The following is a 14,028-nucleotide window of genomic DNA, read 5'->3' as shown; positions in this document are numbered from 1 at the left end:
CAAATCTAAGCTAATTGTGCATTCATGAGTTCTCAAAATGTGACATCTGCATATTGATCATAATCTTTTCATGCAGTTTTCCAAATCCTTTTCCCAACTGAACAGCTTGGCCTGAGTCTGATAATCAAGAATTAAAAAGAAAAGCTATAGTAATGTTAGCTGCAAGTTTCAAATTATTAAAAAGGAAGATAGAGAAAACTATTACTGAAACATAGTGGTTGTGAATTATAGCTGACACAAAAGTACAACTTTGGACTAGTTATCATTCTTGCTTTTACAAGGACTGGAAAGACATGAGGGTTTTGAGGTATCTCCATTTTCAGCCACTCCTTTATTTATCCCAGAAATCTGTACAGTGGTTTAACTGTTATTATAGATGTACCACATACATGAGTAATCATTTTTTCCAGCAGAGGGAAGTATTGCCTAAGTGTTCACTTATGGCAAAGTGACATTTTTCGTTTCCTGAGTGAAGACCTTCTGAAGAGTTTGGCAACAAATAAGTAACTGTGAGAAGTTTATCAGCCAAACAATTCAATAAAGGAAGCCTGATCAATACATTGTGAAAATGGAACAACCAACAAAAAACAAAACCAAAAGATGACAAAGAAAATCCATGCTGAAAGCACACAGGGCAGGTCTGCTGAAAGGAACATCCTGACCTTAATGGCTGCTAGTGCGGCACCTACAACAAAGACCATTCTATACGTAGCCAAGGTAGTTAATTATGCGTTTGATTATCATCCTATGCAAACTATATGAAGCAACATGTACATACTTCTTGCTGTTCTGAAGGAGATATGACTCTTTTCTTATGTAATATGCTAGCATGACGGTATAGTATTATAAGTGAAGCAGAAAAACTGAGATGCTTAAAACTGTTAACTTGAGGAAAAACAACAAAAAACCCCAGCCTTTAGTGTCTGGTCCAGGACATTTTAAGCAATCTAAATTGGGATAATGATATATTATATTCATTTTTCCCAGATGTTCAAGACAATTTCACCAACAAATCATTCATGAGCTTCTTACTCTTCTCATGCAGTCTGTAAATTACATACAAATTAGTTGTACTTCAGTCAAACCCGTAACTCACCATGATGCTGCAGGTCTGAGCAGTGGGTTAGTGGGTCTCCATTTCGGATGTCTTGTCTTCTAGTACGTCTGCAAATATCACATTTGAAAACTGTTAATGACCTTCTCAGTGGTCAGCATTCACATTTGCCATGACTGAAGAGGAACAAATGGAACATATATATAATTACACAGGTCACAAGTGCACCTAAACAACACTAGGAAGGAAATAATATTGCTACTACTATATTCTATGAATTGTCACAGTTTGTAGAATCAGCCTTTACTCTTACAGGTAAAGTCTTCAGAAACTGGTAAATACCTATCCCTTGCACTGAGCCTATGAAGTTTATTTTAACTGCATTGGCAATATTGATCACAGAAGAATTCACTACTTGATTCATAGATATAGGGACTTCTAAGTGATCAAAGTATATACAGTACTTTTTAACATGCATCAAAAACCATGAAGAAGCTCCAGCTTTTCTGCAAGTACAGAATAATTTAAGTATCACGGCATCTTTTACCCAAAATGAAATCATAGGATGGATGGCTCTGAAAGAATGTCAAAGTCCTGTATTTCCTACAAAATCTAAATTGAAATACATAGATATTTCAGCCACTACAGATCTCACCAAAACATTTCTGATAAAACATTTTCCAAAACTGTTGTAAATTCCTTTGTCCTTAGAATAAACAGAATTAAATACTTGAATGTGAAGATTTTGAAATGTCATTTATTCCATCCTTTGTAGCTTGAGTCTGGGTTCCAGCTTTTATTGCATGTCCATTTAACATAGTATATTCTTTCCCCAGCTTGTTTTCCACTGGCTCTTTTGGAAAACGTATTGATCTGTGCTAAAAAGTGTTGTATTTCACAGAAGAAAGCTTTTTAATGGCGTTTTATTTTGCATTTGTTTTTCTCTCTTTGTCTGCTCCTATTTTTATTTAAATAGCTGTGACACAAAACTCAACTGAGCCAGAGAAAAGCGTTTCATATAAAAAAAGAAAAAGAACAAGGCAAACAAAGATGTGTTTCAAGTGTGAGCACTTTACTTTAGGAATCAGAGAAAGCCTGCGGGCTTGCAAAATTAGAAGAGAACAAAGAGGATTAGGCTGCTGAACAATGCTGTGATTTCAGATTATGGCATCCAGCAACGGATATGCAAAAGTCAAGTAGCCTTGTAAAAAGCACTGTTGGTCACTCCCTTGTGACAACAGCCCACATTTTTAAAAAGCCATTGTTCTGCAGTACAGAGACCATCTCTCTTCCAGCCCTGTTTTCAGACTCTCACTAACAGCCCAGCATCAGCACATACTAAGAGTTCTCACAGAGGCACCGTCAACTGTACAGCTGACTCCTCTTGGAGGAAAGATTTTAGCCTTTTTTTTCCCACTGAAAACTACTGAAATGTTAAAACTGAAATTAGTTAAGTATGGCAACAGGGGTTTTTTTATTGTTTGAAAAAAACAATTCAGAATGTGCATATTTATAGCTTTCTGAATAAAAACTTCTCTTAATTATCCTAGGGAATTAGCATGCTTTAATAAGAAGAAACCTTCTGTTGATTGATATATGATTCATGAAATGTACTAATCCTAATTTCAGATATCATCTTCATATTACTCATTACCAATGAATAAAAATACACCAAAACATAAGGAACCATAAAATTTTGTTATTCCTTCCTAAATTTTGAAATGCGGCATATTTATAGGATGCTATTTGTAGAAAAGAAGTCTGTGGAACAACTCATATTACTGTCAGTGGAGTTTGGATGAGATGTTTAGTTAGAATCTCAGGAAAATGTTGCACATATCATCATTGTATCAACACGATGATTTATGAAATATGAACCAGAACATATCTGGGGTAAAGTTAAGTGGACACACTACAGGAGCTCTGAACTGTCATTTAGACTTGTAAAATACACAAAGAAAGAGAAGTAAATTATAATAACGGCTCATAAAATCTCCTTTTTAAAAAAGAAGAGGAAAAAAAAAAAAAAACCGAAAAACAAAACCCCAAACCAACTATTAGTAAAGCAATCTGTGCAATTGCTTCAGGAATCAACTTTACCAATACTTCTGGAGCCTAAAATTACGAGGATTCATTATTAGGAAAATGTTGACATTGAAGCTGTTTCCAGCAATGCTGATTTTGTCATACACACATCCAAAGCTGGCTTGAGGCAGTGGCTACAGCAGGTACCAGGTAAACAGCCCCCTCCGCCCAGTAACACAGACCTTTATTCTGCAGCTGCTGCTGCGGTCAAGGGAAAAACGGGAGACAGAGGCTTTTTCTGAATGCATTGTCAGGATCCCAGACTCCCTTTTTGGTGAGGAAAAGGAAGGAAAGAAAAGACTTACTTTTTCTTTCACAGTGGCCTCAAGAAGAGTAATTCTGCACTCCAAGGTTTTTCTGTATCTGTGCAACCCAGTTGAGCCCCAGTAACCCTGTCCCTTGTAAGAAGAGGTCCCAGTCCCGTTGCCCCTGATGGCAACAGTGAGCTCAGTCTGCTGTTTATTTAATAAATTGGAGAGATGGGTAAGGAAAAGACAAAGAATCCTATTTCTTCCATCAGTGTAAGCAGATGAATGAGAGGATGATGTGCTCTGTGGGTCTTGAGTTGGGCTGAGAGTAGGAATGGGTACTAGTGAATGCTGAGAAAGGATGAGGTTCAGGCATTAAGATTAGTAAGGAGGTAGCAGAGAAGAGTGATTCAGTGATTCCTGACCTTACTGTCTCCTTTGACTCAGAGGCAGTACTCAACCACACTGACTTCTAACCCTTAAAACGTTAAGATCAAATCAATCTCTTAGACTCTCCTTGAAAACCTCACTGTTCCCTCTCCTCTCTTTCCTCCTCCTCCTCCTCCAGAAAAACTGCTGTGCTCCCACCACAAATTTGAATTTAGCCCATGCAGCTGAGAAAATTTGACCAGCTCTTCTTTTGGGATGAATTCAGCTTCTCCTTTTTAATTATTTTCTAAAGAATTTCATAAAAAGCTTGTCTCAGATTAACCCTGTTTTCTGGTGTAAAAATAGAACCTGATGTTCCATAAGCAGCTTTTTTTTTGTCATCAGTATTTGTTTAGGGTACATTGTAATGCAAACCTTGAAATTTTAATCCCCTCCATCTGAAAACTCTGTGACAAATACTACTTCCCACCCTTTACCACATTTCACCTCCTGCATCAACCAATACAAATCTGGAATTTGGAGTCTTGACATTCTCAACTAAGTATTTGCTACCATTAATTTTATGTATATAAACCCTTGTGTGTATAAGGTCTTGGATTCTTTGTTTCTTCATAAGTGCAAGGTGTTTGGCATACTCGATTTAATGTGAGCACTTTTTTATCATTTTAGCCAATTTATCATGGGAATCTCAAAACTACACCATCGTCTGTTTTTATTTACAAGTGACTATCAATTCAGTTATTCCTAATTTCTGCTTCAGTAGCTAAGAGCTATTCAGTAACTAGCTTATATACTTTAAGAGAAAGAATTTCAGAGATAAAGGCAGGTAAGGAAAATATTATTTTAAATCTTCAGATCAGGCAACTAGGACTTGTAAATATTTCATAAAAGTTGTATTTTTCACTTGCAGAGTCTGTTTTCCCTTAACCTTTGCATTGCAAAGCCTTTAGCATCAGTGCAGCGTGAATATAAAATAGTGATTGTTCCGATCTGGTAGCATTTAGACACACATCAACACATACAAGTTATACTTGAATAAGAAAAATAATGCTATATAACACTAAAAAATAACTTTCCATTCATGTCCAAACAATTTATTAATATTTCCTTTGAATTAAAATTCATGAAAATGCAGGGTAATTTACTTGGGCACGTAGTTCTTTTAATATCAAACCCCCTCCTCATGCTACAGAAAGGGTATTTTTTCTTTTTACTGTTTATTAGTGAATATAAAGTTATGAATCCATTTCAGAGACAACTCTTTTCTGAATGTTTTTTTACAACAGCTTTTTAAGCCAACCCAAGAAGTAGCAGTGTTCACTTTAAATCAACCAAGACTTCATATTACTTGTAACTCGCACAATTATGTTTTCTTTGGAAGAGAATGGGCTCCGGTTAACCATCCCATGAAAAATCTCCAAAGCCCTCTGGTCATATTGAGACCATCAGTTAAAACAAATAGCAAACCATGCAGACATCTGAAACTGTCCCTACCTCTTAGCAGTGGGGAAATAACGTGAGCAAGATGAACCATCCCAGGCACAGTAAGGGTCTCTTGCAAGGCAACACTCAGCACATGCTTTTCCATACACATCACAGCGGTGTAAAGGAAGCTGTGAAACTCCAGTGGCTGAGCCAATGTAAAGCTGTTGCTGTTACAAAAGTTTAAAAAAAAAAAAATTTAAAAAAAGCAAATGACAAGTTTTTTGCTAGGAAAACATAAAAAAGTTATATAGCAATATGTTAGGACCATTACAAATGCAACAAAGAATCATGATCCTGATGTACACTAAAGGAATGAGAACAGAATTGTCCTCAGGATAAAAAAAACAAATAGGAAAAAGGTTGATTTTTCTGTGATGGTCTTGGTGACTTCTCTAAACAGTAAAAAAATTTAAAGTACTCTTTTTTTATTTTGTATTCAGATCCCGGCACTGGAGAAGCACTACAGTCAGTGACAAAACACAATGGAGAATACGCTTTTGAATTTAAAGAAAAACAACTTTAATGTAAATTTCCTATATACAACTTTGATTTGTGTATTTGTGGGGGAAAACATAAAGTAAATTATTTCAGACTGATGATAAGATATTTCAGCTTGGAAGTGCTGCCACGCATGCACTTCTTTGTCTGTTAATTCTGATGCTTCATACTCTTTTCTTTAGGTCACATACTCTAATTGAAACATATCTTTAATGAGGGAAGATGGCTTACTTTACTTCAGATAAAAAATGGTCTTGAGTGGAAGATGTAGTTCAAATGCAGAGAGAAGCCGTAAAGTAAATAAAAAAATCATGCATGCAAAATGAACTACAGCTTTGTATGGCATCACAAGAGAGCATCTTGCCTCTCTCAATTTCCTCTCTGATATCAAATTCACGTGGTCCATTAGGAAAGCTGGTCCCCAGAGGGACGTAAATAAACTGAACTACTTATCCCACGTGAAAGTCCAAACAGATATTTCAGCTTAGCACTAATTCACAAAGAAAACAAGTATGAACGTAATAAGTAAATAAAGTTCCCTCTGAGATGCAAAACTAGGGGAAAACAAAATAAACAGATAAACAAAAATTAAATGGCATAATCCTTCTGTTTCGGAAACACTGACACTTTGCTATCAAAAGCTTAAACTTTGTCACCCAGCACCCATGGTGAATCAATTAACACATGTCTTTTTAAGGTCTCACTCCAAGCAGTCCCACCAAGAAAATACAAATTTGTATTAATTTTTCTTTCTTGGAAAACATAAGGCTGGTGTGAAAAATAGGATTTCAAGAAACATTATCAAAATTCTTCATCTCCTGCTTTGCGATGTCCCAGAGGTACCATTTCCAGATAATTTTGGGATGGAAGGTGGCTGAGGTCACCTACCTACAAGAAATGATGAGCACTGGATGCCAGGAGACAGCAAAACCAAAAACACTCATAAAAGGTGTTGCACTAACTTCTTTCAGAGGCAGCAGCTTGGCAGTTTACACAGACGTATTAATTGTAACAGAAACATCCCATGCATTTATATAAACATCAGTATTTTCTCAAGGAAAATATGGCAGGGAAAGCATCCAAAGGACAATTCACTGGTAAGTTGAAAACCAAGCCCTTTCTAAGCAGCTGCTTCCATCTATTATAGTGCCATAGCTGAGTTGCAAACCCACATTCTCTGAGCAAAAATCTCTGACCACACAGAGCTCTACACAAAGCCTTAACTGTACATACCCGTCCCCAGTTACTGCAGTATCCTTGAGAAGCAGATGACAGGCAGCAGACACGATAAACTGACTCCTTCTAACTTAAGTCACTTAATGAAGTACCCAGCTTAGGGGTACATTCTGCACTAAAAAGAGCAGCAATTCAAACCTTAACGGACCTAAACATTTCTCAAGGGATACCTTTTCTCTTTACTGATTATGGAGGCAGCATAGGTCAAATTAGAGTTTCAGTTAAGTATCTTAAATGTCCAGATGGTATTGATCTGAGTCCTATGTAATTGGGGCATTAATATCTATATATAAGCATGTAGCAATGCATGGTGCAACTAATATAAAAATCAACTCAGGGAATGCACATGGGAAAATAAAGAAGAATGGTGTGATGGTTTCCTATGCATCCCTGTAACCAATTTAATTTTGTCAAAAACCCCTCCCTGATTTCCAATAAATGTCTTTAGAATTAAAGAATGACCAGAAACACATAAGAAAAAAAAAAAGAGGCCAAAATGAGGTCACTTAAAGACTCTATTCCTTCTAGATAAGTTCATAAAGTTCATTCAGTGATCTACATCATGTGTTTCAGGTGCTGCACAGCCTGAAGGCTGCTGCCTTGTTTGCTGCTCTTCTGGTCATGGTTTTAGTCCCCAGCTGGTGATCATTATTCTGGACACTAATAATATATAAATCCAGGCAGTATAAAATTCAGAAAATAGTAATAGAATGATTTGTATCAATGGCCTGACCTTACTTTGCCATACACAGTCAAACTGCCTTTTGGGCAAAGAGTTTCTCCCAAGAGGTTGTTAATTTAATAAATCAGCTGATTATCAGATTAAATCAGAGCGGAAAAAAATAACAAAACCGTCCTCTAAAAATTCTTGCAGAAGCATCAGAACTCCAGAAAAGCTGAGGAGACTAATGTATTAAGCAATAAGTTTTAAGTGGTTTCTGTTTGCCCCACAGTGCTGCCCAAAATACAGTCTTTCCCTAGAAGTCGGACAGAGAGATAACTGAGAATTTTCCATTTGCAAATTAAAAAAAAAAAAAAGAGCGATGAAAAAATGTAATGCTTAAAAAGAAGAACTTAGGCCAAAGGAACTTTTGGGAGAATGATGTTCAAATCCCATTTAATTTAATTTTATATCTGTCCTGGTTTCAGCCAGGATAGAGCTGGTTTTCTTCACAGAAGCTGGTGTGAGACTGTGTTTTGGACTTGGGATGAGAAACTGTTGATAATGTGCTGATGTTTTGGGTTGTTGCTGAGCAGTCAAGGACAGTCCAGCTTCTCGTGCTGGGCTGCCAGCGAGCAGGCTGGGGGTGCACGGGGAGCTGGGAGGGGACACAGCCGGGACAGCTGACCCAGGCTGGCCAAAGAGATATTCCCTACCATCCGACATCATGCCCAGTACATAAACTGGAGTTGGCCGGGGGGCAGAAATCGCTGCTCGGGGACGGGCTGTCGATCACTGGGTGGTGAACAATTGCTGTATTGGGCATCACTTGTTCTTGTACATTCCTTTGTTGGTATTATCATTGTTGTTTCCTTCTTTCTTTCTGTCCTATTAAACCGTTTTTATCTCAACCCACGAGGTTTTTTTTTCTAATTCTCTCCCCCGTCCCACTGCAGGAGGGGGAGTGAGCGAGCGGCTGCGTGGGGCTTAGTTGCCGGCTGGGGCTAAACCACGACAATGTCTTAAAAAGCAACTGATGCAGAAAAGTTCAGAGGGTTGTTTAAGTGACATATCCATTTTAAGCTGGTCCTTTCTATATGCTCACTATGGAGTGATCGCAATGGCGATCTCTGAATAAAAATCAGTACTTTGTGAAAAGTACTATAAAAGTAGTCACTAAGGTCTTCCTGAAGGTCTCTGCCTTGCCTTTGATTGAGAATCTGATGGAGGAGAAACAAAAGCTCTTCGTAGCAGTTCACCAGACAAGGAGGAGGCCTGTATCAGTCAAGGATCTCCTTGTTTCTTCCCCATCTTGGCAGAAATCCAATGGTTTTTTGAAACAGAAGATCACAAACCTGACCCTCTGAAAAAGATGAGAGCTTGCTCCACAAAAAGTCACCTTTGACTGCAAGCCAGGCCTGTCTTTTTGGCCTGCTTCCACATTTTTAAATCAAGGGAAAAATTATGGAGCCCCACCTGACAGGCTCAGGGCCAAGTGGTAGCCAGGGGCTCCCTGGAAGCCTGGCTCCCACAGAACTGTGAATTCATGTGGCTGCAGAGCGTTACAGTGGCTCTAGGATGCTGTCCTCTGAAAGTTTGTGTCTACTGCTAACCATGCATAAGTTGTTCAGGTAGTAAGGCTACACAAATCTAAGGCTCTGAACCCAGTTATCTTCAGTGAGGAAATATAAATATAATTTCTGTGGAGTTAAAGACAACAAAGTTGGGAAAGACAGTGTCAAGGATTAGTCTTGTGCATAAAGGCTAAATTTCCTTGCTCAAAGTCACTCTTGCTCAAGTGCCAAATTCATACTGACAGAGGCATGGAAGCCCTAGTTTTAGATCATTTAAAACTTATGCTAAATTCTGCTCCTGAAGAATTTGTAGATTTTTCTCTTTAGTTAGAAGGGTAATTTGTAACATATCATATTGGCACGATGACAAAAGAGGTGGCTTTGAACAACCAGTGTCGTAAAAATTAAAAAGTAAGGACAGACACACAATACCATGTTTTTATAATTGGATGAAAGAATTGTTAGTGAAAAAATAAAATTAAGTGATTGCTTTAAAGTTATTCAATAGTACATGCTGGTTTTACTGTTTACATTTCATGCTCCTGCTTTCTACAATGCATAGAATTATCATGCTGTTTCTATGAAAAACATCCTGTTTATCAGAACTCAATGAGTAAAGTGTTTGAATTATAAAACTACAGTATTTTTAAATCATAAATATAAAATGGAAACTTGTTGCCATATACTTATTTGATACAGAGACACAGTGTCAAAAGCTTGTTATATTGTATCATGATTTTGTCATTTTTAACCTGAGGCTGGTTGATTTTTCATGAGCTTAACTCTGCCTGAATAACTCGTGTTTTATGCTATTTTTTAGCTTTAGACAATTTTAGCAGTGTAAATTTGTTTCCAAAAGACTCAGGGAAAATTGTACACTCTTCTGAATAACTAAAGATGCTTTGAAGAAGAGGTTGTATGAAAATGCATGGTCAATTATCAAATCTGATGGGCTACTTTAAGGGAATGTACTTATAAAAATAATCCAAAGCAGAAAATTTTGGTATGATATGAACACATATACAACTTGACAGGTTTGTTTTTAAATAACGCAGTATTCAATAGTACTTTTTTTTTGTCCTGACATTTTTTTTTGTTTTAAACAAAAACTATGTTAGAAGAATGGCCCCAAACAATATGTTTTCTGTCAAATACATGAATATTTTCAGACAACTTTCCTAAATACAGCAAATTCTGAGTTAAATATGCAGCATTTCTAACATAACATTGGGCTCTGTCCATTACAGAATTAATTCAATTTCTGTTTAATAATGTATAGAGTGAAGTTGATTATTTAACTAAACCTTATTTATAACACACACAATTTTTAGTGTGCTCAGTCCCGCAAGTAATACCAAATCTCCTCTTTACTGACAATGGCATTAATGGAAAAACTAATGAGTTTGAATAAGTTGCTTGTGTTTACAAAATTAGGTTCCAAATCAACACAAACATGAAAAAGGAAAAAAAAAAAAAAGAAGTTTTATTATGCTAAATTTGACACAGAATTTTATGTCTTAGATTTTTGAGACAGGAAATGACAGTGTCTGGGCTCCATCCACCTAATTCCAGGCAGAACTGGAAGGCAGGCCCCTGATACCCACTTCAATCCCTGACTGCAATCCAAAGTTCTTTGCACAACTAGATAATTCATCAGCTGCTTCACAAAGAAGCCTAATAATAATTGCCCATATTTGCTCAAAAATGCAGGAATCACCTTTACAGTAAACCAGACAAAACTTTAGCTCCATTCATCAAGAAGTCCAGTTCATTTTAGTTATGGTTTGGTCTACAACAAAGGCTGTAGTTTATATCTTTTCTTTAAGAAGTTAGTTATTAGTGCACTCAACAGAAAGCAAGAAATATTAATTCTGGAGTCTGGAACATATTTCCTAACCATGTCACTGAACAAGAAGGCCATGGAAAATTTGGACTAAATCAGATCTTTGTTAAAGCTGAACGGTGCACATCCAGGAATGGAATGAGCATTGGAGAGAAAGACAGGAGGATACCAGTCTTTGCTTCCACTATCTGCATTTTGTACTAGGCTATTCCTGCAAAGACTAGAACTAGTCCCATTAAAGCAAGGGACTAGGTTCAGTCCCTCCTTTTGAACAGCTTCTCTGTCATGAGAACATTCCATAACGTGGAATTTTTTTTTTTCTTGAGAGCCTCCAGACAGCTGGCTAGTTTGTTTTTAGTTTCCACCTTACCAGCAAGTAACACAAACTAGACTTTTCCTTTTCTCCTTTGGATGTCACATTTTCCTGAGAAACTACTGATGTTTATGTAAAGGGATGGGATGCTGCTGCTGTAATTAATATGTCTCTACTGACTGCCAAGTTACTGTCTCAAAAAGACAGAGACCAATAAATATTTAAAAGTGATTTAAAGTTTGTGCATATAGTACCTGTTTTGTGGAAATCTTCATTGCTGAAATAACAGTGGGTTCCTAGGGGGAAAAAAAAAAGTTAAAATATAAACATAAAAATTCTGCTAGAATGCTATTTGCCCAACCTAGAAACCCTGAAATTAAACTAGACACTCCTTAGTAATGGTGCTTCTTGTCGCCTTTTGCAGTGGAATAGTTTCTAGCTGTAAGTGAATTAGAATGCATGTACATATCCTGGTGCATCTTTGATTGCTATGCTGATTGTAGATATATAATTTTCCATGATTATTACAGTTTCATTGTGATTACTTTGTTACTAGTTTCACATCTTGAAATGAAGTTCTACACTTAATGTTAAAACTACATTTAAACAACTTCCCAGGTAACAGGAAAATAATAATGGCTGTGTCAAAATATGTAGACCTATATAGTAAAGGTGATAACACTGAAGTAAGCTTTTTAGCCATATCAAGGTGAAAATCCCATTCCTGCAAAATTTTATTCATAAGAACAAGCCCTAGTCCCAAGCGTAATTTTGTTGACTGCACCACACTATTCATGTACAAAGAAGTTACTCATATCTGCAGTACATAAAACTAAAACTGGCAAGAGTTTTTTTGCACCCTGGAATACCCATTATTTAATCAAGCAAATGGATCCCTAGGAGAGTTATTGTTCTAGCTAAGCCTACTCTTAATTATACTTCTCTGTAGCAAGCAGATGTCAAACCAAAATCTACTTTCTTACAAAACAGACTGTATGAAATATTTAACACAATAAATATGTTTAGATTTGTTTAAAAGACTGTTACACTGTCTTTTAGGCCCAGCTGCTTGAGTGAATTTTAATCCTGAGAGTAAAAGTGGAATAATTTGGTTACAAAACGTGCAAGTCAATTCTGCATGAACTTTATTCCATCTAAGAATCTGCTATTGATCTCATACATCATACTCTTGGTTATGTATATTAATAAAGTCCTTATTAAGTTTTTACATTTATGTAGCTTTCAACTTGTTTATCCTGGGAGAATTTGATATGGGTCAGTGGATGTTAAGCACATGGACTTGCCTTTACAAATGGGTTAACAGACCTTATATTAGAAAGCATCAATTAACTATAACATTTGAATGAAAATTGAACTCATCAGTCTGTTTGCTCAGCTGTTCAAAGAAATATTGCACAAATGGGGTTAAAAGAGGCATTTTTTATCAGTGTAACAGATACAGAAGACTTTCAGTTTCGTGGAATTATAAATGAAAAGCATTGTGTTATGGACATTGCAGTTTAAGTATCAAAATACATTGTTTATGACGCACATAGACTCTTCAGTAACTAAAGAAAACTTACATTTCGTTAAGGTACCTGTAAAATCTGTTGCAAATTCCCTATTGAAAGATCCGTATCTTATGCATACAAATTCTGCTTATTCCACTGAAGTACATTAATGCCCTCTTTAAGGCTTAAATACATGCCAAAGTAGATAAATGGGTAAATCAGAACACCAAAATCCTTTAGTGTAATGAGCAAATACACATGTAAAGTAAAATACAAGATTTGAATTTGCCATTAACCATTCTACTTCTGTAGAGCCTTTCTGAAATAAAACTTTCACTCTATCTATTTTTTTTCTTTCACTTTTATATTTCTCTGATCTCCTTTACCTTGGCACTTCTACTTGATTTAGGAAAGAGACTCATACATTATCAACAACTGCCAAATTACCCTGCATTAATATAATGACTTTTGCATGTATAAAAAAGAAGAAAAGCTGGGAGTCACAAATTACTTGTCTCATTTTCTCCTCATAGTTTCTACTTTATATTTCTGTTAAAAAAAAGAATGAAAAACCACCACATTTCTGCCTTCAAAAAAACCATGGATTTCAGAAACAGATACCCATTTTTCATTGGTATCTTGCACTCAAAACAGTGTAAGATTGGTACCACTAAAAGCAAAGTTGCCCATAACAACAACAAAAAATATTGAAAATAATAATAAAAAGATATACAAGCTCTGTTTAGATATGTTGTGTCTGTTCAGAAACCAAAGATAAAGTGATGGCAAGTGAGCATGATGAGGACATGGTGGCTGGGTCCCTGTGGCGGGTTCAGAGAAGTCCTTGTCAGCACATCTGGAGTAAGACCACGTGACGTGGGGCGCTCTGAGCACGCATCATCTGCACGCTGTCAGGTTAACCTCGTCTTCTCAGCGAGGTTAATCTGCTCCCCCTGAAAACCTGGGGCCTGTGAAATGGTGTCATAAAACGGCACTGACAAAAAGAATAATGTGGGGAATGTAAATGATTCGTCGTTGTGTACAAAACACAAGACATCCCTGGGTTCTGTCTGGAAAGAGTTTGAAAGGTTTACTCAGACTCTGTCTTGCAGGAGTGCCTATAGGATGCC

The 14,028-nt window shown here is 36.7% G+C and overlaps 1 protein-coding gene across 1 annotated transcript in view; it reads right to left on the bottom strand.

Moving 5' to 3' along the window:
* The window catches only part of SEMA3A (semaphorin 3A), a gene marked incomplete at its 3' end in the record, with an annotated part of 168,768 nt that overhangs the window by 8,257 nt on the left and 146,483 nt on the right, over positions 1-14,028 (bottom strand). Inside the window, exons 13-15 of the mRNA XM_082008722.1 lie at positions 11,642-11,683; positions 5,272-5,429; positions 1,097-1,164 (exon numbers count right to left, since the gene is read on the bottom strand). Of these exons, the coding sequence (XP_081864848.1) occupies positions 1,097-1,164; positions 5,272-5,429; positions 11,642-11,683 (268 nt within the window). The remainder of the gene's footprint in view (positions 1-1,096; positions 1,165-5,271; positions 5,430-11,641; positions 11,684-14,028) is intronic.

Source organism: Phaethon aethereus (genome assembly GCF_964289735.1).
Source record: "Phaethon aethereus genome assembly, chromosome: 1".
Classification (NCBI taxonomy): domain Eukaryota; kingdom Metazoa; phylum Chordata; class Aves; order Phaethontiformes; family Phaethontidae; genus Phaethon; species Phaethon aethereus.
Note: the sequence above shows the minus strand (reverse complement) of the source record. Positions and strands in the feature narration are given on the sequence as shown.